The sequence below is a fragment of the Geotrypetes seraphini genome, chromosome 14 (genome assembly GCF_902459505.1).
Source record: "Geotrypetes seraphini chromosome 14, aGeoSer1.1, whole genome shotgun sequence".
Taxonomy (NCBI): Eukaryota; Metazoa; Chordata; class Amphibia; order Gymnophiona; family Dermophiidae; genus Geotrypetes; species Geotrypetes seraphini.
The window spans coordinates 24,602,407-24,627,777 of record NC_047097.1 but is presented as its reverse complement, the minus strand read 5'-3'; the positions used below and the strand labels follow the sequence as shown (position 1 = coordinate 24,627,777).

The window sequence follows — 25,371 nt, the reverse complement described above, 5'->3', positions numbered from 1 at the left end:
AGAAGAGCATATGTATGAAACCATCACTGTACAAGGGATCTTCAAAAATTTCTGCATTTTTATAGTTTTAAACCCTATTTATTAAATATCTCAAAAGCAAATTACATCACTTCTCCACCTAATCACCCTGTTATTGCGATACATTTTTCCCAGCATCCTACTATGACACGTCCTCTTACCACTTCTCCCACAAAAATCTAATCTAATCTTCGGTTTATATACCGGGTCATCTCCAAACAGAGCTCAACTCGGTTAACAGAAGACTGGATTTTACAAAGAGATAGGGAAAAAAAAGGGTAAGTAATAAATTTAACCTGGCCTAGCACAAAATGAGCCCCAAGTACAGAAACATTTTGAAAAACCCTCCTATTATTTATTGTAAACTGCTTAGACGTAATGATAGACGGTATATCAAATAAACAATATGCTTGAAACTGGAAAAATCCCTTCTCTTCAAAATCACAGGTCTTTGGAACGACCTCACCACCCCGCTGCGGAACCTGAGCTCCCTTCAGTTATTCCGCAAACAACTGAAAACCTGGCTTTTCAGCAAATTGTAGCTCTATCCTTCCCCCCTTTCTCTCCCCCCTTTTACACATAAGTTCATGTAATCCTTTTTCTTCTTCTCTACCCACTATTTTAAGTTCTTGTAAACCATGTCGAGCTCCATTCTCATGGAGATGATGCGGTATATAAATTTAAGGTTTAGATTAGATTAGATTAGAAACTTGCATCTGAGGCAATTTTTATGTTTATTTATGCTTGCTGTACTGCCTTATTCTGCTAAAGCAGGCCAAGGCGGTTTACATAATATTTGAAAGGAACTCCAGCAAATGAAAGAAAGAACGAAACAAACAATCATACAAACAGAAATTTAAAATCACACAAAACAAAGCATTTAAAAACAAATCTTCATATCATCTGGTCACGATAAGAAAAGGGACCCAGTAAGGCTATTCTTATGCTCTTATGAATGCCAAAGGGGAAAAAAGTTTTTAGCAAAGCTTTACATTTCTTGACAGAGACTTCTTCACGTATTCCAAAAGAGAGGTGCTTGAAAAACCGAAAGCAGAATTTTTCATTGCTTTCAAAAGTGTCCTTGTACACGGTAGAATAAATAACTGCTGTTCTTAGACAGAACAGGTTGGGAAACTAGATGAAATAATGGTCAGTAGACCTGCCAAGTGAGGGAGAGTTTTCAAACACTGCACGTTATGTCATAGTAAGTAATTTTAATTGACGATGAAAATTAATTGGTAACCAATGTAATTTGAACACAAGAAGAGAAACATGATCAAATCTGTCAGCCTTAAAGAGACCTGACCATCTGTGCACATTAATTATCTGTGGTAATTGAGACCATATGATGTACGAGGAAGAGCTTATTTAGGTTTAAAACTTGGTGCTGGTCACCCATGAGTTTCTGCCCGGGGCCAAAAAGCCATTCGATATACATCAAGGCCCGTACTGAGGTGTCTCATATTTATTCATTTTTTATCAACTTATTTATTATTCTTATCCGGTCTGTGATTCTTTGAGAATCTAATATTAGGCTCTGTCAATGCTTTTTTGTTCCATCCAATGATGTCATCATTTGTATGGCTGATAGAATCCTGTATGTCCTTGTAGAATCCAATTTACAATTCTGCAAGGAACAGTGCCAATGGTCTTACTGAAATTTGAGTATTCCACATCCAGCACTCATCCCTAATTTAATTTTTTTGACCACCCAGCCAAAGAACTTGATCTGATTTGCTGGACATAATATTCTGGTAAACCACACAAATAGGACAGATCAAAATCTGAAAATGGTCAAAACTGTGTCATAGCATTCAGACAATATATTTATATATCTTTACCTCCACATTAAGTTGATATACGCATATTAATCACATTTGATACACTATTTCCAAAGCGAACTGAAAAAAATGTCCAAACTCAGAAACATCCAAGATTAATCCTTAAACAAACCAAAAATATTTTTACATCTAACCCTCTAGTACCTTATAAGTTTCCACCCCACATTTAAGGGCCCTTTTACTAAGCTTTGGTAAAAAAGTGACCTTAGTAATATTAGTGGGGTTTTCCTAGGCACTGGGGTCATTTTTACTGCAGCCATAAAATGGCTGATTTTCTATTTTTTTTTATATATTAATGATCATACACTTATGTTGCCTTTAGTGTCCAGGCATTAAAAGACATTACTGTGTGAGCACTTACTGCCACTTGTTTAATAGGTGGTAAGGACTCATGCACTAATGTAGCTATGCTGATTACTGTAGGAATGTCCATTCTCTGCCTCCTAATACATCCCCTCAAAAAGAACAAAATATTGATTAGTGTGCAGTTTTGGCAGTTATCAAAAGATGCCTGAACGTGTTCCCCAGCTGTGTAAGGCGTGAGTTTGTGCCTAAAGGACAAAATGCCCCTTAACTGTATAAAAATACAATTGAGAATGTATTAAAATAGGAATTTGTTTCTCTGATGCCACAAAAAAAAAAGTACGCTTTTAGGCCCACTTTTATGAAGCCGCATTAGGCTTTTTTTTAGCACCGGCCACAGCGGTTATTAGCTCCAACGCTTATCAAATATCTACGAGTATTGGAACTAATACTGCTACAATTGGCGATATAAAAGCCTAACATGGCATCATAAAGGTAGGGGAGGGGTGGTATGAATGAACTTTTGCTGAAAATATTCAAAAAGTCATTAAGAATAAGAAAACAAAAAAGTCCCGATTGCATAAAAGTTTTCACATCCCCTTGATTAATTACTTTGAAGAAAGCCCTTTTTCAGCAATAGCAGCCGTCAGTAGCTTCAGATAAGTGTCTAGCAGTTTTGCACAGTGGGATGATCTGTTTTTGTCTATTTTTCTCTTGGTAGAATCGCTTGAGCTGTTTCAGGTTAGCTAGTCCAAGTCTTCCCAAAGATGTATTTTATTGGATTCAGGTCACGGAATTGATTGGATTACTCAAGAACATTCAGTTTCTTCCTGCTAAGCTATTCTATTGTTGTTGTTTTTTTAATTGTGCTTTGTTATGCTTTTTTTTTCCCCCCACTGTGCTTAGGAAAGGTGAACCTTCTCCACAGGCCTAGATTTATAGCAGTCTGGAACAAGATTTCTTCCAGATCTTCCTGTACTTTGCATCGTCCTTCTTTTCCTTGGATCTTCATAAGGCTCTCCAAACTCGCTACTGGAAAGTATCCATACAAATTCAAGGCAACAGTATTTTTCCAAGTTTCAGATAGAAAGCTCTATTTTTTTTAAAGTAATCTCAGGCCTCACAGTGCCCTTCCTCAGCAGTTTCCTTAATTCATGGCTGCCGACTGAGGGGATGGCCTGACTGAGGGCCTTGCTGTAGAGCTGGCTTAATCATGAAATTAGCACTTCCAAAACACTGTGGCATAGTACAAGCAATGAGTGTACAAATGTCTTTGTTTCTGTCAGTACCTGAGTGTTGATTGGCTCAGGCACTGATACAAAAATTGATGTTAAAAAAAAAAACCAACCCACAAGCAGTGGGCCAAAAAGTATACCATTTGCATCAGCCTACCTCTCCATACCAATCCCTTAGATCCTATAAAAAACATCCCTGGTGTCTAGCGGCACCCACCCTTCCCTTCCACTCTTTGACCCAAATTGAAATGACTTAAAATAAAACTTCCCTGGTGTCTTGCAACCTCCCTCCACTCCCTGACCTGTCACTCAGGCTCCCCTCCTATACCTTAAAATGAGGCAGGAGTGATATCCACTCATTCCTGCCTCAGGTGCTGCTATTTTCAACAATGGTGGCGCCACTGGGCATGGTTAGTCTTCCATATAAGGGAATTTTTCCCTTACATGGCAATCTGAACCCCGCCCCTTCCAATACATACATTGCAGGATGCACCTCATGAGGTGAGTGCTGCCATTCTACTCCATTTTGCTCAGGACAAATCAACAGAGAGAAGAGACACATAAGAACATAAAAATGGCTTTACTGGGTCAGACCAATGGTCCATGTAAACCGTTCTGAGCTCTCCTGGGAGAACGGTATAGAAAATTTTTGGGGTTTTTTTTTTTTTTCCATGTAGCCTGGTGGCCAATTCAGGTCACCAGTACCTGGCAACAGTATGTGAGTGCACAACCAGATATAAAGGACATAAGAGAGAGCAATAAAGGATACTTTTCCGAGTAGAGTAATACAGCCAAATTTCTGGTATATTCAGATCTGGTAATTATTTTAATTAGAAATTTTAAGAAAAACATTGTCAGTGACCACAGTTAAGTGAAAAGTACTACAGTGAGCAAAACAGAACTTCTACAAACTTTGTTCTGTAATTCAAAACATTGTTGCTTGCTAATACATCTACATAACAGGATTTTCAGGGACACACATTTGATGAGAGAGTTCTTAAGTTCTGCATGATTATAATAAATGTTCTGTTTTTCTGATGTACACTATCAGCAACCTACTCACAAGATGTCAGATATTATCTACCATACAAATGTAATGCTTGCAGGACATCTGACAAAGAAAGCTAATTGTGTCATTAGTCTAGTTTTCTGTTGATAATTATGCTTCAGAAATGAGCTGCATGGCTTTAGATAATTCGCTAGGCACTTTAAACAAGCAGAACCATTAAGATTTTCCTTTTTACGGTATTTCTTTCTTGAAGATACATCAGTTCATAATATTTCTGGATAGCAGGTCCTATTAAGTTGCTCTTACACAGTAATAGAGGAGACAATCAGTCTTCTCTGAGCTCCTGTGAACATTTTGGGAATTTTAACCCACAGGTTTTGCAGCAGGAATGAAAGCTAAACTGCAAAAGTGGCTTTGCTTTCGTTAACGCTAAATGAAAAATGACCTGGTTTTGAGCAAAGGTTTGAATGATTTCCTGGAGGGAAAGTCCATAGTCTGTTATTGAGACAGACGTGGGGGTAGCATGGAACATTCCTACTATTTGGATTTTTGCCAGGTACTAGTGACCTGGATTGGCCACCATGAAGACAGGCACTGGGCTAGATCAGTGTCCCGCAAACTTTGTCAAGCCGCAGCACCCTAAACATAGTGGCTGTGGCTCAAAGCATTCCAGAAGTGCACGGCATCGCACGCGGCAATGACATCACACGCATGCGTGACATTATCACATCGACGTCCGCGCATGTGCAAAGGCCCTCCAGATGGGCCCTGAGCCGCCAGTGCCCTGCCTCCTCTCCTTGCTGTTCGCACGTGCCCGCCCCCTTGCCTTCCTCCGTAACTTTTTTACTTACCCGGCGAGGTTGCTGCCCACGTCAGCATCGGCGCTCTAATGTCACTTCCCGGCCCACGCCTAGGAAGCGACGTCAAAGAGCGAGCCGACACCAACATGGGCATGCTGCTCATGTAAGAACATAAGAAGTTGCCTCCACTGGGTCAGACCAGAGGTCCATCGCGCCCAGCGGTCTGCTCCCGCGGCGGCCCATCAGGTCTATGACCTGTAAAGTTGTTCCTGACCATTTCTATAACCTACCGCTACTTCTATCTGTACCCCTCAATCCCCTTATCCTTTAGGATCCTATCTAAACCTTCCTTGAACCCCTGTACTGTGCTCTGGCCTATCACAACCTCTGGAAGTGCGTTCCATGTGTCCACAACCCTCTGGGTAAAAAAAGAACTTCCTAGCATTTGTTCTAAACCTGTCCCCTTTCAATTTCTCTGAGTGACCCCTAGTACTTGTGGTTCCCCACAGTCTGAAGAATCTGTCCCTGTCTACTTTCTCTATGCCCTTCAGGATTTTGAAGGTTTCTTTCATGTCTCCTCTAAGTCTCCTCTTCTCTAGGGAGAACAGCCCCAGCATTTTCAACCTGTCAGCGTATGAAAAGTTTTCCATACCTTTTATCAGTTTAGTCGGAGAAGTTAAAAACGGATGGGGAAAGGGAGGGGGGCACACCCACCCGGCAGGGGCGCCACTCACCCTTATTACGCCACTAAACTGACCTGTCTCATGACAATCTAAATCCAGCTCATAGTCCTGATTAGTGGGTAAATAATCCAATGTTTTGTGAATTCTAATTTACAGAGGCCCTGATGCAAAAAAAAAAAAAGAAAAGAAAAAGGTTTCCTTGCAAATTAGAGTGGTTAAAACCAGTCTTACTTGCAAGGAAACTCTCCTGCCAATGCTGAAAAGGCTTCTCCATGGCTGCAACCGATCATTGTAGCAGCTACTGAGAATCCTATGCTAATGTACTACAAACAGTCCATTAGCATTATAACAAGCACTCCATGTAATGCACAGCAAAAAAAAAAACCAAACAGTTGTGCAGTGACCAAATTTTAACAGCAGGGTCTGAGCTGTCTTATTGGCTCAGGCACTGACAGGAAAATAAGACAGCTCAGACCTACCGTTGAAAAAAAAATGCCCCGATTTGCCCCTCTGCCAAGCCTCCATATCCCCTGCTGGGCACCCATCCCCCCTGAACCCAAAAACAAAGCCAGGTGGTCTAGTGCCCCCCTTCCCCAATGATGCCGGTCCCACCTGATACCCCCTATACTTTAAAATCAAAATCAGGAGGTGGGATCCCCCATGCCGAGGACCCCCCCACACCTTATTCCTACAATGGGCAGGAAGGATGCCCACTCCCTCCTACCCAGCAAGCCCACCTCTTCAAAATGGCAGGCCTTTGCCTTCCCGGTGCATCCTGGGAGTCCTACTGGTTCAGCTGATTGTGGGTTCCCCTGCACTGATCAGCTGAACTGGCAGGCAGGGAAAGAAGGGTCTGCTTTTTTTTTTTTGACAGGTAGACAGGCAGGAGGAGGAGCTGTGCTAGTGATTGCTCTTCTGAGTGCACACCAGGCAAATTTCCTTCCCCCTTTACCGGCTATTGTGCTGAGCATCGCCAGTAAAAGAAAAATTGTTCCCATCACGGTATTTTTTTTACAGTGGTTGTCTGAAGCTTTGTGCATTGGGGCCTTGAGATAGGAAGAACCAACATCACAGTGATGTTTATTGACCCTTTGAACACTTGAATGCCTCAAGCCAGTTACCTCTGTAGTAACATTTCTGACACCTCCTACTTAAACCTACAGTCAGAACGATCATGAGGTCCTGCTTTCATTGTATTCATACTGAAAATCAAGAGCAAGCAAGCAAGTTTTTGCCTTTCTGCTTCAAGGCAAGTTACTGTTCTCTTGAGCTGACCTTAGGACACCAACATTAAAATTTGGCAGGTGTGCCAGCCCAGTTAAACTCCTCACCTGCCATTGTGCCCAGTGTGTGTTGTGTCTGGTACTTGAAGCCACAAACAAGAGCCCCGCAGGGTTCATCTCCATCTCTCCAAGTGATACAGTTAGATACCAAGAAAGTAAAGTAGAGATATAAAAATATTTCCCATCATATGGGGTATCACCGACCCGATTAAAGGTAATTTCCAAGAACACTTTGAATTCCAGGAGGAAACTCTTTTGGGCACAAAGGAAGTATTAAAGTGAGCGTTGGTAGCATATTTGAGAGACCGAGATATGCTCCAAATTCTGGCTTAGGAGAGGTTTATTCCTGTCATTGTATGCACACAACTTTGAAATAACATGGGAATTTCAAAGTTTTGAAGTTAAAATGATAGGATACTAACAAAGATATGGGTTTCCTTTTACACTATAAACATCAGCCTCTTCTGCCCATCCATTTTCTCCTCTGGCTTGTCCCCTTCAGGCTATCATTGGAATGCTTTTATGATATGGTCATCTTTTGCTTATTCTGTCCTGACCTGGTGCAGGAGGCAACGGTGCTGGGGCCGCTTGATAAGTGATCATAACATGATCAGATTTGATGTAATTAATGGAATACGTTCACACAGGAAACCCTATACAACAGCATTTAACTTAAAAAAGGAGACTATGATAACATGAGGAGAATGGTAAAAAAAACCAAAACTTAGAGGAGCAGCTGCAAAGGTCAAAAATTCATACCAGGCATAGATATTAAAAACTACTCATTTTACAAAAACCAAAAACTAAAAAAAGTTGGTAAGCTCTTGTGAGCTTTTTGCATTCAATAGGGTAGAACGTGGGGAGAGGGAAGAGAACCTAAAAAGAAAAGAAAAGAATTTAATGGTCAATGCCAAAGACAAGGCGATACTAAAACTTCAAAGATAAGTTGAAATTAAAACTCAAACGCCTCCTTAAAGAGAAAACTTTTAAGGGCTGCTTTAAATTGATCAAGATTTTTTTCCTCCCTTAAGAAAGCTAGCAATGAATTCCGTGTGAGTGGGGCTGTAAATGAAAATATGGTGATACGATGCATGTTGATAACTTTTAATGAGGGGACCGATAATAGACTTTGAGAAGTGGACCTAAGTGAAGGAGCCGCTGTGTGGGGTATGAGAACTTTTACATGTAATTCTATGTGCAATCTTCTTGTACCATGTGTCCAAATATGAAAGTCAAGTCATCATTTGATCTTCCATTACTGACTGATCTGTTCTTCGAGCAGTCCATGATATACACAGTATTCTTCTCCTGCACCATAGTTCTAAGGCATTGATTTTCTTCCTATGCCTTTCTCGTTTCTTCACTGTTATGTTATATTCATTGATTTTCTTCCTTTCTCGCTTCTTCACTATTATGTTATATTTCACTTGTAAGCTAGCTTCCTTAAACAAAAGTCTGACACATTCAGGTAGTTCATGTGCAAAATAACTCTCCAAAGAAGAAACGGTCACCAAATTTGACATGCAATGCTGATATAGGAGGTTCATTTCTGTCATTGTATGAGCAAAACTAACCTATTTGGAAACATATTCCGCTGAAGAAAATGGGAATATCATGGATATATTTTTAAATCCAGAAACACTGGATTAGTATTTGTCAGAAAATGACCCCCCCCCCCCTTGTAAAAAAAAATATAATTTGAAGGCTGTGGAAAGTTGGCAGGTGCTCTATTCCAAAAACCTTCCCACCTATCTATCTCTCCTGCAGCTTGACCTAGAGCAGGGGTTCTCAATCCAGTCCTGGGGACATACACTAGAAAATGACATGGGGTCAAATTTGTCCCCATGGGACCTATCTCCAACCCTGTCAGGGACTGGACGAGGTAGATAGATCCTGTGGGGACAGGGACAAATTTGTCCCTGTGTCATTCTCTACACAGCTAGTCAGGTTTTCAGGATTTCCATAATGAATATGCATGAGATAAATTTGCATGAAAATTTGGTTCATGAACATTCATCATTGGTATCTTGAAAACATGATTAAGTTGAGAACTACTGACTTAAGCAATATTCGGAATAGATGTCCGGACTTCCTCCCTGCTTGACAAGACCAGGCAGCCGGGGGGGTCAGGGCCAGGGCAAAACTAGGGTGTTACAGGGAGGGGATGGGCGGAACTGGGGGCAGGTCTAGGGGTCCGGATTTTCAGACTGTAAAATCTGGCAACCCTAAATATTCCAGTTTGCTTAGCTACTACAAACCATTCTGTGTGAACCACAGAAAATCACACCACTATACAATTCTCATTTATGTTTCCTGCCTCCATAAGGAACTCCCCAGTCCCCAGGTACAAATGAGATTGGAAAGCAGTCGCAAAGCCTAGCACTTGCCTACTTTTCATCCTTGTTAATCTAATAAAATGAAGAAAAAAATCAGTTAAAAACTAATAGTAAACAAGCCCACCATTCACTTACCATCCTAAAAGTTATTGAGGGGATTAGAAAACAAAAGATGAAAGCGCCTGGCAATATTCTTTTAAACTTCATAATGTAACAATTGTCATTTAAAACAACAAAATCATTAATCCCCCCCCCCCTTTTGTAAAAAATATTTAACAGTGGTGTAGTGAGGGTAGGTGCTTTCACCGTCCCCTCTTCCCTCCCTCTTTAAACCTTCACTAGTTTGAGCAGCTCTTCCGGCTTGCTGATCACCTAATTAGCTTTCTTTCTGACGTCACTTCCTGGCCCCGCGTCCAGGAAGTGATTTTAGAGAGGAGCCAGTTGCTCACTTTGGCAAAGGTTTAACAAGGGGGTGGAGGGAGGTTTGGGCTTACTTTTTGGGGGGAAAACTTCACTTCTGCTGCACCCACCCACCTGGAACAAAATTGTTTATTGCACTAAATGCAGAAGTTATCAAGACTATATCATGCGTAACTAATAGTATAGGCGAATATGCTCTTAAAAAAAAAAAAAGAGATGTAAATAGGTTATGAAATCTATGAAAACAAACAAGGAAACAAATAGTGTCTAGAACTAGCATGCATCTACTTGGAAGATGAGTTGCTGCTTCTGCTGCTTTAATCAAGCTTCGAAAGCCTAAGTTTGCCGTAGCGGAGGCTGGTGCAGGCGCGCGGTGGGAGGAAAGAATGGGGAAGGTACAGGGTGAGTGGGCAGGCAGGGCACGCCTTGGTCTTAGTGTTAAGCAGGAGCTCCAGCCTCCTTCGAACGTGGGAGGCTGGCAGCGGGATCCGCTGCTATTGGCTCTTGCCAGGCTCTCCTGGAGCCTAGCGCAGACGGCGAGGAGTGGGAGGACGGCACGCGGGCTGGCGCGCGGGTGTTACCTTAGTTGTTTTTTTATTTTTTTTTTTTGACGGACGCGGCTCGAGAGGGGGCGGCGTGGCGGGCGCGCGCTAGTGCCGCTCAGCTGCAGCCGCTCGCGCTCCTGCCCCTCATTTTCCGCCGCTCGCGAGCGTCTCTGACGGAGCCGGAGCGCGGCATGGACTTAAATAGCAGCTGAGAGGAGCGAAGGGGAAGCGCGTGTATGAAGTTGTGACCGGCTCGTCGACTCGTTGTGTTGAGTGGAAGCCGCTAGCTGGAAGTAGGAAGCAATGGGGTAAGTAGCCCCGTCTTGTGCCGCAAACCGTCAAGTTTGGAAGTTGTAAACGCGTTTCAGTTCCGTTAAAAAAAAAAAAAAATGTTAATTTTGTTGTTTGACATTGTCCCTTAGGATTTTTTTTTTTTGTCGAAAGCAGGTTGGTATTGATGTTTTCAGTCTGTGCCTTGACGTCTGCCTCGTTAGCAGGATTAAAATGGATTTTGCTCGTTTCCCCAGTCAAACTGTTTGGTTATTTGGCAGGACTTTAAAGAACCGACTGGAAACACGAGGCCGGGACCCAGAAAGTTTCCCCCCCCCCCCGTGTGCGAGAAGGGCTCCCTTGGGTCAGGGGTGTCCAATGTCGGTCCTCGAGGGCCGCAATCCAGTCGGGTTTTCAGGATTTCCCCAATGAATATGCATTGAAAGCAGTGCATGCAAATAGATCTCATGCATATTCATTGGGGAAATCTTGAAAACCCGAGTGGATTCAGCCCTCAAGGAGGGACTTTGGTGACCCCCTGCTCTAGATCAAGGGTGGGCAACTCCAGTCCTGGAGGGACGGAATCCAGTCGGGTTTTCAGGATTTCCCCAATGAATATGCATTGAAAGCAGTGCATGCACATAGATCTCATGCATATTCATTGAGGAAATCCTGAAAACCCGACTGGATTGCGGCCCTCGAGGACCGACATTGGACATCCTTGCTTTAGATAATGATGACTGTCTAGATCAAGGATCTTAAAGTCCCTCCTTGAGGGCTGCAATCCAATTGGGTTTTCAGGATTTCCCCAATGAATATGCATTGAAAGCAGTGCATGCAAATAGATCTCATGCATATTCATTGGGGAAATCCTGAAAACCCGAGTGGATTCAGCCCTCAAGGAGGGACTTTGGTGACCCCCTGCTCTAGATCAAGGGTGGGCAACTCCAGTCCTGGAGGGACGGAATCCAGTCGGGTTTTCAGGATTTCCCCAATGAATATGCATTGAAAGCAGTGCATGCACATAGATCTCATGCATATTCATTGAGGAAATCCTGAAAACCCGACTGGATTGCGGCCCTCGAGGACCGACATTGGACATCCTTGCTTTAGATAATGATGACTGTCTAGATCAAGGATCTTAAAGTCCCTCCTTGAGGGCCGCAATCCAATTGGGTTTTCAGGATTTCCCCAATGAATATGCATTGAAAGCAGTGCATGCAAATAGATCTCATGCATATTCATTGGGGAAATCCTGAAAACCCGAGTGGATTCAGCCCTCAAGGAGGGACTTTGGTGACCCCTGCTCTAGATCAAGGGTGGGCAACTCCAGTCCTGGAGGGACGGAATCCAGTCGGGTTTTCAAGATTTCCCCAATGAATATGCATTGAAAGCAGTGCAGGCACATAGATCTCATGCATATTCATTGGGGATATCTTGAATACCCGACTGGATTGCGGCCCTCAAGGACCGACATTGGACACCCCTGCCAGGGTGTTTCCCCCACGCCAAACCCGAAAAAAAAAAAATGATTGCTTGGCTCTTCCTTATCTGTATCCTTTCGGAGAAACTGTAGTTCTTCCCTTTTCCCCCCCAATGTCAAGTAATAAGTGTGTTTGTTTTGTTGGTTTACGTTCACTTATTCTAAAATGTTCGTCTCCCAGCTATTTTACTTTATAACATTTTATTGAAGAAATACAATAAACACATAATAATATAACACAGTAAAATAGTCATTACATTTAAACTGACCGTATTGACTTCTAATAAATGTTTATCATTCCTTCAAAATAAAGTTTTAAATCTCTCAATCAATTTCCGACCCCCCCCCTGTATTTTATACTATAACATTTTATTGAAGAAATCAAATAAATAAACAATAATATGATACAAAAAGATTTTCATTACAATTAAATTCATAATAAAACATTTGCATTCACATTTTATCATTCCTCCAACATATATTTTAATATATCTAAACTATTTTTCCCTATATCCCCCCTTATTACTTTATATATATATATATATTAAAATCATCATTCCTAGTTCCCTGCCTACCCTAGAATGAAAGGTGACATAAAATACCAAATAAAGAAGCTTACTTACAAAAAAAACGTGTTCTTTATATTATTATGTATTTATTGCATTTCTTCAATAAAATGTTATGAAGTAAAAACTAAAAAAAAACTAAAAAAAACTTAAGATCAACTATTAAAATGACTATATTTAAATGACTATGTACAACGCTTTGCCCCTTTGGATAAGCGTTGGATCAAAATTTGAATAAACTGTGAAATCGCGCTGGTGGTAACGCATGTTTCCGCTGACGTGAACGTTCTTATTGACCGGCAAGTTTAGACTTCTGCTAATCAATTATTTAAGCTGAGCTGGCGTGTGCACGTGCTTCAGTGCCTTCCCTGCGTCCACGTGGGGGTGGGGTTGGGATAGGCCCAGGGTCTAAAGCAGTGGTCTCAAACTTGTGGCCCGAGGGCCACATGCGGTCCGCCAGGTACTATTTTGAGGCCCTTGGTATGTTTATCATAATCACAAAAGTAAAATAAAACAGTTTCTTGATCATATGTCTTTAGCTATAAATGACAATATTATTATTAAAACTTAGCTAAAGGAAAAGATTTATAAACTATAAAGAGTTTTACCTCATCCCAAACTGTCAATTTTTTAATAAGACATCAACTATTTTTTCTGAGGCCCTCCAAGTACCTACAAATCCAAAATGTGGCCCTGCAAAGGGTTTGAGTGCGAGACCACTGGTCTAAAGGGATTGCTGTGAGAGAGATCACAACAGATTCGTTTAGCCACTGTGCGAACGTAATAAAATAGTTTTCTTAACTAATCCAGAAAAAAAAGTCTATTGAAAAGTGTCAACTCCAATGTTCTTCGCCAACTGTTATGCAGTTTAATGTTCTTTATTAAATAACCGATTGCTCTACTTCCATGACTAAGAAGATAATGTTTTGTTATCGATTTCTGTGTACTCATGTCCTCATAGGTGTAACGTTTTTGTGTTTTATAATACGAGTATAATGCATTTCTGCTTTCTCAGGGAAAGGAGAGCCTATAGACACATGTAGTTAATATAAAACATTGCAAATGCAAGCAGAGTCTCACTTCAGCTCACCACATATTAGCTTTCCCACATATTCACCATTATAGGACCTCCAGGGACCCCTGAAGAAGACTTTTTGTTGAAACGCAGACGGTGTTGGGTCTTGCATCCCTAGCAGACTAGGTTCTTTAAGGCTTTTATGTGGATTACTTTACTTTTATGTGGATGATTTTAGTGTACCTTTGGAACTTTGACATTTTCAAATAAAGTCCATTAAGGAACATCGTCATTCCACAGAGTTTCTTTAGGTTTCTTCTGGATTTTCTTGTCTGTGAATATTTTGGGGGTCATTTTTTGGGGTTTTGACAGGCTCAAGGATGCCTGATGTCCTAGGTGAACCTTAAGTTGTGCACAACTCCTACTGCTTAAATATGAGTGAAAAATCAACTCGGAAGCAGCGCTTTCCCCATACATGCACTCTGCATAAAGACCCCTTGCCAGCTTAGCCCCACATCCAAGATATTACGAACATACACTTTTTGGAATGGATCTTGTCAGGTACTTGTGGACCTGGATTGGCCACTGTTGGAAACAGAATACTGGGATTGACCTACACTTATGTTCACTAATCGTGACCCCCTCCCAAAGAATTATCCTGTAAAAAAATATAACAGAACATTGTACTATTAATATTTAACTTTAATATTAGTTTTGGTGTTACCTTGATAGTAGCAACACAACTTCTTCCACTGCCAGACGCATGAATAAAGAAAAAAAAAAAAAGTGCAATTAGACCCAGGTTCTATAAATGGTGTTGGATTTTTAGGCGCTGGTTAAACTGATTTTCAAGGTTCCTAAAAATCCAGGTGCCTCTGTAGGTACTTTCCAGTGCCTAAAGTCACAGTAGTTGTGACTAATTCTGGAAGTGGCGTTAGGCTGCGCTATTCACGTCAAATGTAGGCCTGGAAAACCCTGGCCTATGTTCCCAGTGCTTACCTTTGCCAAAGGTGTGATTCTCTAAATGGTAAACACAAACAAAAAAATTAAACAGAACTGCAGTGATATGTTGAACAAGGAACAAAGGAAAAAACTACAGGAATGGTGTACCAGACGCCAAGTCTTTAATAAACAAACATTAAAATGAACATGAAACAGTTTTGTATCCAAAAAGGTTGGAGAACCCAGACCCAAAACAGTTTGTGTTTTGAAGAAACACTCTTTCCTCAGGGGTCCAAAAAAGTATTATATAACGGGGAACCTTGTGGATAACAACTGGATACAGTGATGTGAACAACTGAGCAGGCTGAGCCGTGTCTGACCCGGCTCCGGGTTCTCCAACCTTTTTGGATACAAACTTATTCATATTCATTTTAATGTTTGTTTATTAAAGTCTTTGCATCTTGTACACCATTCTCTACATTTGTGTGATTGATGTACGGTGGGCGGCTGCTTTTAAGGCAGCAGCCAACAGCAGCACTGGTTAGAGCAGTGCCCCGTAAACTTTCTTGAGCTGTGGCACACTAAATGTAGTGGCCGTGGCGCCTGGAAATGCACGGACATCGAGGCGATGACGTCCTGCACATGCATGCGTGAAGGCCCTTCAGAGAGGCCCTGAGACGCCAGTGAGGGGTGCGAGTGGGAAAGAGGGCTGGAGAAAAGGGGAGACGCAGGCACTGGCTGATTGCCTATAGGACGTGCCTCTTGCCCCACGTCCTCTAGGCAGTCAGCTGGCAACAGTGTGTCTCCTCGTCCCCAGTGTGCCACGCAGGGCAGGATTAACCAATAGATCAAATAGGCACGTGCCTAGGGCCAGAAATGGTCAGGGGGGCTCAATGAAGAAGGGTATCAACATTGTCTTTTCCAAATGGTGATGGGCCCCTCCAGCATCGATCGGCAATGCAGGCCCCCCCCCCCCCCCGATCGGCAACACGGGCCCCACCCCAATCGGCAACGCAGCCCCCGCCCCCCATCGACGGAAAGTAAGCAATGTAGGTAAGAAAGGCAACAGGAACTGTAATTGTGCAAGCGGTGTTGCTGCCCAAAGCTTCCCTCTGATGCAGCTTCCTGTTTCTGCCTGGGCGCATGATGGGGCGGGGCAGTGGGCCCAGTATACTTGTGTGCCTAGGGGCCCTCATAGAAACATAGAAATAGACGGCAGATAAGGGCCACGGCCCATCTAGTCTGCCCACCCTAATGTCCCTCCCCTACCTTTGCCCTGTGAATAGATCCCATGTGCCGATCCCATTTGGCCTTAAAATCAGGCACGCTGCTGGCCTCAATCACCTGTAGTGGAAGACTATTCCAGCGATCAACCACTCTTTCAGTGAAAAAGAATTTCCTGGTGTCACCTCGTAGTTTCCCGCCCCTGATTTTCCACGGATGCCCTCTTGTTGTCGTGGGACCCTTGAAAAAGAAGATATCTTCCTCCGCCTCGATGCGGCCCGTAAGATACTTGAACGTCTCAATCATGTCTCCCCTCTCTCTGCGCTCCTCGAGCGCGTATAGCTGTAATTTGTCAAGCCGTTATTCGTATGGAAGATCCTTGAGTCCCGAGACCATCCGGGTGGCCATTCTCTGCACAGACTCCAGTCTCGGCACATCCTTGCGATAATGCAGCCTCCAGAATTGCACACAGTATTCCAGTTGGGGCCTCACCATGGATCTATACAATGGCATAATGACTTCCGCCTTACGACTGACGAAACCCCTTCGTATGCAGCCCATGATTTGTCTTGCCTTGGACGAAGCCTGTTCCACTTGATTGGCAGACTTCATGTCCTCACTGACAATGCTGGAACCAACTACAGCTTACACTACAATCTTGTGACCACTATCTCAGCTTCAGAAAACTTTTTAAAAGCATTTCTGTACCAAGGCAGGGAGCCAGACCTGAAGTAACTGAAACAGTAATTATAAAAGCCCATCTCTAAACTGAATTAATGCACCTCCGGGGACAAATCGGAGAACCAATGATGATGTACTTGTAACTATGCATTTGTAACTATGACCTGCCTGTACTAGCAACCTTATTGAATGTCCATGTTAAAACTGCCCATTGTAACTTCCTGGCTCATTACCCAGCCTCTAGCAACGTACTCCAACCTTGAACTGAATAGGTAAAGGTGGAATAGAAAACCTGATTAACATAACATAAAAATAGCCTTACTGGCTCAGACCAATGGTCCATCTAGCCCAATAGCCTGTCCTCGTGGTGGCCAATCCAGGTCACTAGTACTTGACAAAAACCCAAATAGTAGCAACATTTCATGCTACCGATCCAGGGCAATCGGTGGAACAATAATGGACTTTTCCTTCAGGAAATTGTCCAAACCCTTCTCAAAACCAGCTTCATCAACTACCGTATTTTCGCGGATATAACGCGCGCGTTATACGTGTTTTTACGTACCGCGCATACCCCTCGCGCGTTATATGCCTGAGCGCGGTATACAAAAGTTTTAAAACATAGTTCCCACCCCGCCCGACGCCCGATTCACCCCCCCAGCAGGACCGCTCGCACCCCCACCCCGAACGACCGCTCGCACGCGCTCCCACCCGCACCCACGATCGGAGCAAGAGGGAGCCCAAGCCCTCTTGCCCGGCCGACTCCCCGACGTCCGATACACCCCCCCCCCCCGGCAGGACCACTCGCACCCCCACCCCGAAGGACAGCCGACTTCCCGACAATATCGGGCCAGAAGGGAGCCCAAACCCTCCTGGCCACGGCGACCCCCTAACCCCACCCCGCACTACATTACGGGCAGGAGGGATCCCAGGCCCTCCTGCCCTCGACGCAAACCCCCCTCCCCCCCAACGACCGCCCCCCCAAGAACCTCCGACCGCCCCCCAGCCGACCCGCGATCCCCCTGGCGACCCCCACGACCCCCCCACCCCCCTTCCCCGTACCTTTGGTAGTTGGCCGGACAGACGGGAGCCAAACCCGCCTGTCCGGCAGGCAGCCAACGAAGGAATGAGGCCGGATTGGCCCATCCGTCCTAAAGCTCCGCCTACTGGTGGGGCCTAAGGCGCGTGGGCCAATCAGAATAGGCCCTGGAGCCTTAGGTCCCACCTGGGGGCGCGGCCTGAGGCACATGGGCCCAACCCGACCATGTGCCTCAGGCCGCGCCCCCAGGTGGGACCTAAGGCTCCAGGGCCTATTCTGATTGGCCCACGCGCCTTAGGCCCCACCAGTAGGCGGAGCTTTAGGATGGATGGGCCAATCCGGCCTCATTCCTTCGTTGGCTGCCTGCCGGACAGGCGGGTTTGGCTCCCGTCTGTCCGACCAACTATCAAAGGTACGGGGAAGGGGGGTGGGGGGGTCGTGGGGGGTCGCCAGGGGGGTCGCGGGTCGGCTGGGGGGGCGGTCGGAGGTTCTTGGGGGGGACGGTCGTTGGGGGGGAGGGGGGTTTGCGTCGAGGGCAGGAGGGCCTGGGATCCCTCCTGCCCGTAATGTAGTGCGGGGTGGGGTTAGGGGGTCACCGTGGCCAGGAGGGTTTGGGCTCCCTTCTGGCCCAACTACCAAAGGTACGGGGTGGGGGGGTCGTGGGGGTCACCAGGGGGGTCGCGGGTCGGCTGGGGGGGCGGTCGGAGGTTCTTGGGGGGGGCGGTCATTGGGGGGAGGGGGGTTTGCGTCGAGGGCAGGAAGGCCTGGGATCCCTCCTGCCCGTAATGTAGTGCGGGGTGGGGTTAGGGGGTCGCCGTGGCCAGGAGGATTTGGGCTCCCTCCTGGCCCGATATTGTTGGGGAGTCGGCGGTCCTTCGGGGGGAGGGATGTATCGGACGTCGGGGGGGGGGGGCATCAGGCTTTCAGGATGGGGACAGACCTTCAAGGGGGGACAGTGCACGGAAGTCAGGGGGGGTAAACGGAGAGTCGGGACAGCGCACAGAAAGTCAGGGCGGGCGAAAGGAGCGTCGGGCAGCATGCGCGGTATACCCGTGAGCGTGGTATACCAAAGTTTTTGTACATATCATCATGATTTCTGCGCGCTACACCCGTGTGCGCGTTTTACACGGGTGCGCGTTATATCCGCGAAAATACGGTACTCTCACCAGAACCTCTGGCAATGCATTCCAGAGCATTTCCTCCCATTTCTGCAAATACTTGGTTTTCACACATACATGAAAGTTGAGAATGCACCGGTGGGAATGGGGGTAGGCAGCACTATGACAATGTGTGCAAAATGCCGCTAGCTGCAGCAAGTAGAAGAATTGATGTTATTGGGGGGGGGGTCTTTTTATATGACCATTATATTTAAAAAAAAAGGAGTGGAGAGGCTAGGTTAGATGTTCTCTGTACCTCTTTTTTTTTTTTTTTAATGTACCTGATTATGAGTTACAGATCTAAGGCTAAGATCTGTAGAATGAACTTCTTTAGCCTTTTAGATAAGAAAGTGTCTCTAATGGAGATTTCACACTTTCAGTTGCTGGATAAATTGAGTCCAGCTCTCACCAATTTTTGATTCATTTCACACTGTGAAAATTAGATTGCTAAAACAGTTTCTGTTCTTCACAGGGCATTGCTTTAAACTTTTTATTTAAGGTACCGGTAGTCTGCAAATGACTGAGAAACATCTTACACCTGCAAAGAGGTATGAATAGACAAATAAGCTCATAACTCAAGTGCAGTCTTGAATGGATACGTGCTACAGAAAATCAAACAAATCGAGAGAAGGCAAAGCTGTGCTGGATGTTTTCATTTGTCATGCTTTTGATTTACTATTTCACATGATTTTATGTGTTTCCTTTCATAGAAAGTTTGTGCTGTGTTATTGGTGATATTGTACTATGGGTTTCTAGCATCCAAGGGTTGTGTTTGACTAACCGTTGAAGAATAATTTTTATATTCTGCTGCTGCTCCCCCCTGTATTCATTCTACTTGATGTCCACCTCATCTAACACTCCTTCGTACACTTCATTCCCTCATTCCTTACATGCTTCCTTCTTATTTGGATTAGTTCCTCTTCTGTTTCAGGGAGGGATCCCTGTTAGCAGACTGCACAGTTCCAAGTTGTAGCTTCTCTCCCTTTTGTCAGTGAGGGGTTAGTTTCCTATTAGCAGGCTGTATTCTCTGGCTGCAACGTGGCTGCTTCCTTCTGCCAGCAGGGATTGTGTTCCTGCCAGCATACTGAAAATGATGCTACATTTAGTTTTTCACTGTTTTACATCAAGGTGGGTTGGGAGGGTCACTGCAATGCATTATCAACTTTCTTGCCCATCCCTACTCATCTTCAGGTAGCAGGGCCAAACTAACCCACCATCCTCCTGACTCCCAATCTCTTCCTACCTTTATCATTATATGTCTTTCAAAAGGTTATTTGATGCACTGTTACATGTAAATGCGCTTTTGGCATTCTGGGTCCTATAACCTTTCTTTGGAACTGAGGCATATACAGAACCATGCATTATCCCAGGACAAGCAGGCAGGTATTCTCACTAGTGGGTGACGTCATCCAACGTAGCCCCGATGCGGACGTCTCACAAGCATACTTGCTTGTAGAAACTTCAGAAGTTTCCAGTCGCCCGCACCGCGCATGCGCGAGTGCTTTCCCGCCTGATGCACCGGGCGTGTCTCCTCAGTTCTTACTTTTCTGCAGAGTCGAGAAGTCCGTCTTCAACTCTCTGCACAAAGTAACTTCACTTGTGCCTTCTAGACCCGCGGTTTTGGGTTCTTTTACTCATTATCGTGTTTTTTTTCGTTACGTTTTCTTGGGTTTTTTTTTTTTTTTTGCAAGCCTGTGGTTATAACCCGCTTTAAGCCCGCGGGTTAAAATCACAGGCTTGCACTGCGGAGAAGGGTGGGAGAGTGGGTCTGCAGGAGATCGGGAGAGTTGGGGGTGCAGGAGTTCAGGGCAGGCAGGCGATCAGGGCTGAAAGCAGGAGTTCGGGGCAGAGAGCAGGGCGGCAGAAGGCAGGGCAGTTGGAAAGGACCTGAGCGACTGGTCCTCAGCAGTTGCTTGTTTGTGATTGGCCAGCCCAGTCGGTGTTGCAGGGTTTTGGGTTTTGAATCGCTGCCTGCCATCATTTGAATGCTGTCCCCCCCCCCCCCCTCATTTGCATGCGCGGATTGGAGGATGATCAGGACACAGGTTAGTGAATTGGGTCAAAGGGAAATTGGGTCACAAAGTGCTTGCAAACCGATCGGTACACGATCGGTTTGCTTAATGAATCTAGCCTTATGTTTCTGTTGTAAAGAAAATATGGAGACCACTTCTTGCTCTAACTTGGGGCCCTATTTTTTTTTAATCAACCCAAATAGTGCGCCTGGTGAGGTAAATGCACTGAAGTCTATAGGCATTGAATGGACTTTGGTGCACGTGCTGCATGGCATTCACTACCACGGTTTGATAAGAGGTGCTTAATGAACAATTGTTGCAGGGAGCCAGGGGAAGGAAGTAAATAGCTGAGATTCAGAAATACTGGTGAATCTATGTTCCCTCTAAGCTGAGCACATGAGCAATCGCTAATAAATTCTAGTAGCTTGCTCATAAAAATACTTGCAAATCTGGACAATTGTTGGTTTATAGAAGCTTTTGCTCACATGAGAAAAAGTTTGCATGTGCCTGGCGAATCCTTAGAGGGAGCATTGCTGGTTATCTGGCAGGAAATCAGCACTGGACTTTGCAAGAATATTTGTTAAATCATTTTTAATTGTTTACTAAAGAATAAATTTCCCCTGCTCTGAAATAGCTGGTATGTTTTGTACTTCTGTTGCCTACAGAATTAATGTCAATGACAAACTTTCCTTATAAGAAAAATGATGAATTAGAGAAATGCTTTTCTCATGTTTTGTTTTTCTTTTCTTTTTTTAATTTTCTTATTTGCTTTTTCTCTTCTCTTATACTAATCTTCTAGGGATACAAAAACCTCAATCGCTCACGGCTGTCTGGTTTTAAGAACTTGTCTTTGTCAGAACTGCCTCTTGTTGAGCTATCATTGGTTTCTTCAATCCCCCTATACTGACAATACTATAACTCAGTGGTTCTTAACCTGGGTTTGACCGAACCCCAGGGGTTTGGTGAGTCAGTCTCGTGGGTTCGGCGGAGGTCAAAACACACCTCCAACTCATATAGCGCTTCGGTCACGTTCAATCATCTATCAGTTATTCAGTGATTTTGATCGACTGATCGTGTACTCGGTTTCTTGATCTATCAATCTGTAACTAATGCCTTATATACATCAATCAATTCCTGATCAAAATTTGTGATTTAACTGATAGATGATTGAACGTGACGGAAGCGCTTATGATTTGTGATGATACGCCCCGCTTGTCCATAATTGGCTGCAGGTGATCACACAACATCGCTTGGCCTATCTGTGCTGAAGGGGATTTGATGCGCACAGTAGTCAAATTGTAACTGTTGTGATGGTACGTCGTGTGATACCTATCTTAATATTTTAATCCCTTACTAACTATGTCGAGCAAAATGCGAAAGTGGTCGGACAAATATGTACAATATGGATTCACATGTATAACGGAACGTGATGGGAGTCAGCATCCTAATTGCATGATTTGCAATGCCAAGTTGAGTAATTCTAATCTAGCTCCGGCAAAACTAAGGGAACACTTCCTTAAGCTGCATGGAGATGGAAAATACAAGAACACAATGCTCGCTGAATTCAAGGTGAAGAGAGCAAGATTCGATGAAAAGGCTACTCTGCCTGTTCTCAGCTTTGTACCCATCAACAAACCGATCCTCACAGCATCGTACGAAGTTGCTTACCTGATCGCAAAGCAGGGCAAATCACACACCATTGGTGAAACACTCATAAAACCAGCTGTGTTGAAGATGGCCAATATCATGCTGGGAAAAGCGGCTGAAGTTCAGTTATCTGAAATTCCTCTTTGAAATGACATCATCAGCAACAGAATAGAGGACATGAGCAAAGACATCTTGGCTCAAGTAGTTGCAGATCTGATTTCAAGCCCGGCAAAATTCAGCCTTCAACTCGACGTTCCAACCTAAGCCAGCTTGCAGTATTCGTGCGCTATGTGAAAGACGACGTGATAAAGGAAGATTTTTTATTTTGTAAGCCTCTTACAACAACAACTAAGGCAACTGATGTGAAGAAACTTGTGGATGACTTCTTCAAAGACAACAATCTTTCGTGGGATATGGTTTCTGCAGTTTGTTCGGATGGAGCTTCTGCCATGCTCGGAAGAAAGTCCGGTTTTGGTGCGCTAGTGAATGCCGATGCACCACACATCATTGTTACGCATTGCATTCTGCACAGGCATGCGTTGGCAACAAAAACCTTGCCTCCAAAACTGGCAGAAGTTTTAAAAATTGTTGTGGAATGCGTGAACTATGTGCAAAATAATGCTCTGAAGCACCGCATCTTCAAGGAGCTGTGTAAAGAAATGGGATCTGAATTCGAGGTACTTCTGTACCATTCTAACGTTCGGTGGTTATCCCGGGGACAGGTGCTGAATCGTGTTTTTGCCATGCGTGTGGAATTAGCTCTGTTTTTGCAAGAGCAGCAACATTGTCATGCAGATTGCTTCAAAAATTCTTAGTTCATTCTCATTTTAGCGTACATGGCTGATATCTTTGCAGCTCTCAATCATCTCGATAAGCAGATGCAGGGTGGTGGAGTCAACATCATCGAAGCAGAAGAAAACCTGAAAGCTTTTCAAAAAAAGCTACCATTATGGAAACGACAAACAGAAAACGATAACTTCGCAAACTTTCCCCTGCTAGACAACTGTATAAGTAAGATCGAAGATGTATCTGGAATCGGAGACATTTCTATACCCGCGGAACTGAAGCAAACTATTGCCAGGCACTTAGATGAGCTTGCAAAGTCTCTCGACGGATACTTCCCTACAAGAGAGTCATATTCAGCATGGGTGAGACAGCTGTTCACGTTTAGTGTTGAGACAACAGATGTCAATGATGAATACCTCGATGAAATCATTGAAATTCAGCAGAGCCAGGTTCAACAGCAACTCTTCAGAACAACAACGCTCTCAACGTTTTGGTGTCAACAATTGATAACGTACCCTGTTATTGCTAAGAAAGCTCTGGAAATTTTCATACCGTTTGTTACAACATATCTTTGCGAGCAATCCTTTTCGAGGATGCTGGACATAAAAACGAAGAAAAGGAACAGACTTTGTTGCGAAAATGACATGAGAGTGGCACTTGCCAAGGTAAAGCTGCGCATTTCTGAACTGGTCTCTGAGAGGCAACAGCAGAAGTCACACTGATTTGCAGTAAATTTCATTATTATGTTATTATTATTCGAAATATAGGAGAACTTTTTTGTTTTCAAAATTGATATTATTTTTTCCCTCACTGAATACCTATGTTTTGAATTTGTAAAAATCATATTTTATTTTTCCAATAAAGAAGGGTTTGGTGAACACGCCTATGAAACTGGTGGGGTTCAGTACCTCCAACAAAGTTAAGAACCACTGCTATAACTGTACTGTATTTTCTTAAATTCTTATACTTTCTTGAGTATTAGTATATCAAAATCATAGATTACCAATTAGCCACTTTTACTGGACACCAAAGCTTTCAAACATTTCTATGTACTTAGCTTTTATGCCCCAATTATTGGCGATGGTGCTTAATGCTTTCAGTTAGAGTGACTAGATGTCGAGATGTTCCGGACGCCACTGTTTTTCACTGATTTTCAAGGTGCTGACTAGCGCTGGAATTGTACCTCTGTAGGTGCTTTACGGCGCCTAACACCACTTGTAAAGCACCTATGGAATTACAATTCACATAAAAAGTAGGTGTCAGAAATGTAGGCCAGGAAAACCCTGGCCTACATTTCCGGCACCTGTCTTTGCCAGAGGCGTGATTCTCTGACCAGCGCTGGTTAGAGAATCATGGCCAAAGTGCAGATCACAAGCATGAGAGATACCTGTGGGGGGAGGAGACTCGGGGGGGGGGGGGGGTTATAAAGAAAATATGAAAACTGAGGAAGATTGTTGTGTAGTTTTTCATCAATAGTATAGTTTTGTACAATGCATTTGCTGTGTTGATGTTACTTAATAGCACACTTTTTATGCCCAGTGTATTATGTTATTCTTTTGGTTATATTCTGTTCTCAGTTGCTATAAATAAAGATTAAAAATAAGTTCATTATGCTGCAGTAAAGAAGGGAGGAGGGGTTGGAATGATGGTTGCAGTGTATATGTGTTCTAACAATAATCCTTAGTTCACTCAAACTCCAGGTCTTACTTACAAGGGTTAGGAGCAGTATTTTTTGCTGTTTGGTTTTAAGCAGCATGCACAAAATGTTATAACTTGGTGGACTTCTTTTAAAATTTATAAGTGTTTGTGCCTGAAAAATTGTGCGGGACCTTCTGGGGTCCTTGCCACTAGTTATGATTGCACCTAATTTTGTGTTTGGCAAGGGCATTCAGGCTAAACATCGTTCTTGTAACATGATCAAACATTTTAGTGTTTGGAAATGAAGACATGTTGCAAGTGAATAAAAAATTTATCTACTGCTATGCACAGAAAAACATCAGGTTAAAGCACTGATATCCACTTGACAGCATGTTCTCCTGGAATCATGCTGTCAACCATTGTTGGCATGTGTTCTGCTTT

The 25,371-nt window shown here is 43.8% G+C and overlaps 1 protein-coding gene across 3 annotated transcripts in view; it reads left to right on the top strand.

Annotated features, from left to right (window-relative positions):
- Positions 1-25,371, top strand: part of HOMER2 (homer scaffold protein 2) — a 119,605-nt gene that overhangs the window by 18,847 nt on the left and 75,387 nt on the right. Inside the window, exons 1-2 of one of the 3 annotated variants that reach the window (XM_033920507.1) lie at positions 10,009-10,781; positions 19,320-19,395. The exons of 1 other annotated variant lie outside the window; for it this stretch is intronic. In XM_033920507.1, coding sequence (XP_033776398.1) covers positions 19,364-19,395 — 32 coding nt within the window. In that variant the 5' untranslated portion in view covers positions 10,009-10,781; positions 19,320-19,363. Of the gene's footprint in view, positions 1-10,008; positions 10,782-19,319; positions 19,396-25,371 lie in introns of those variants that run through there. One more of the 3 variants, XM_033920508.1, reaches the window with a different exon arrangement.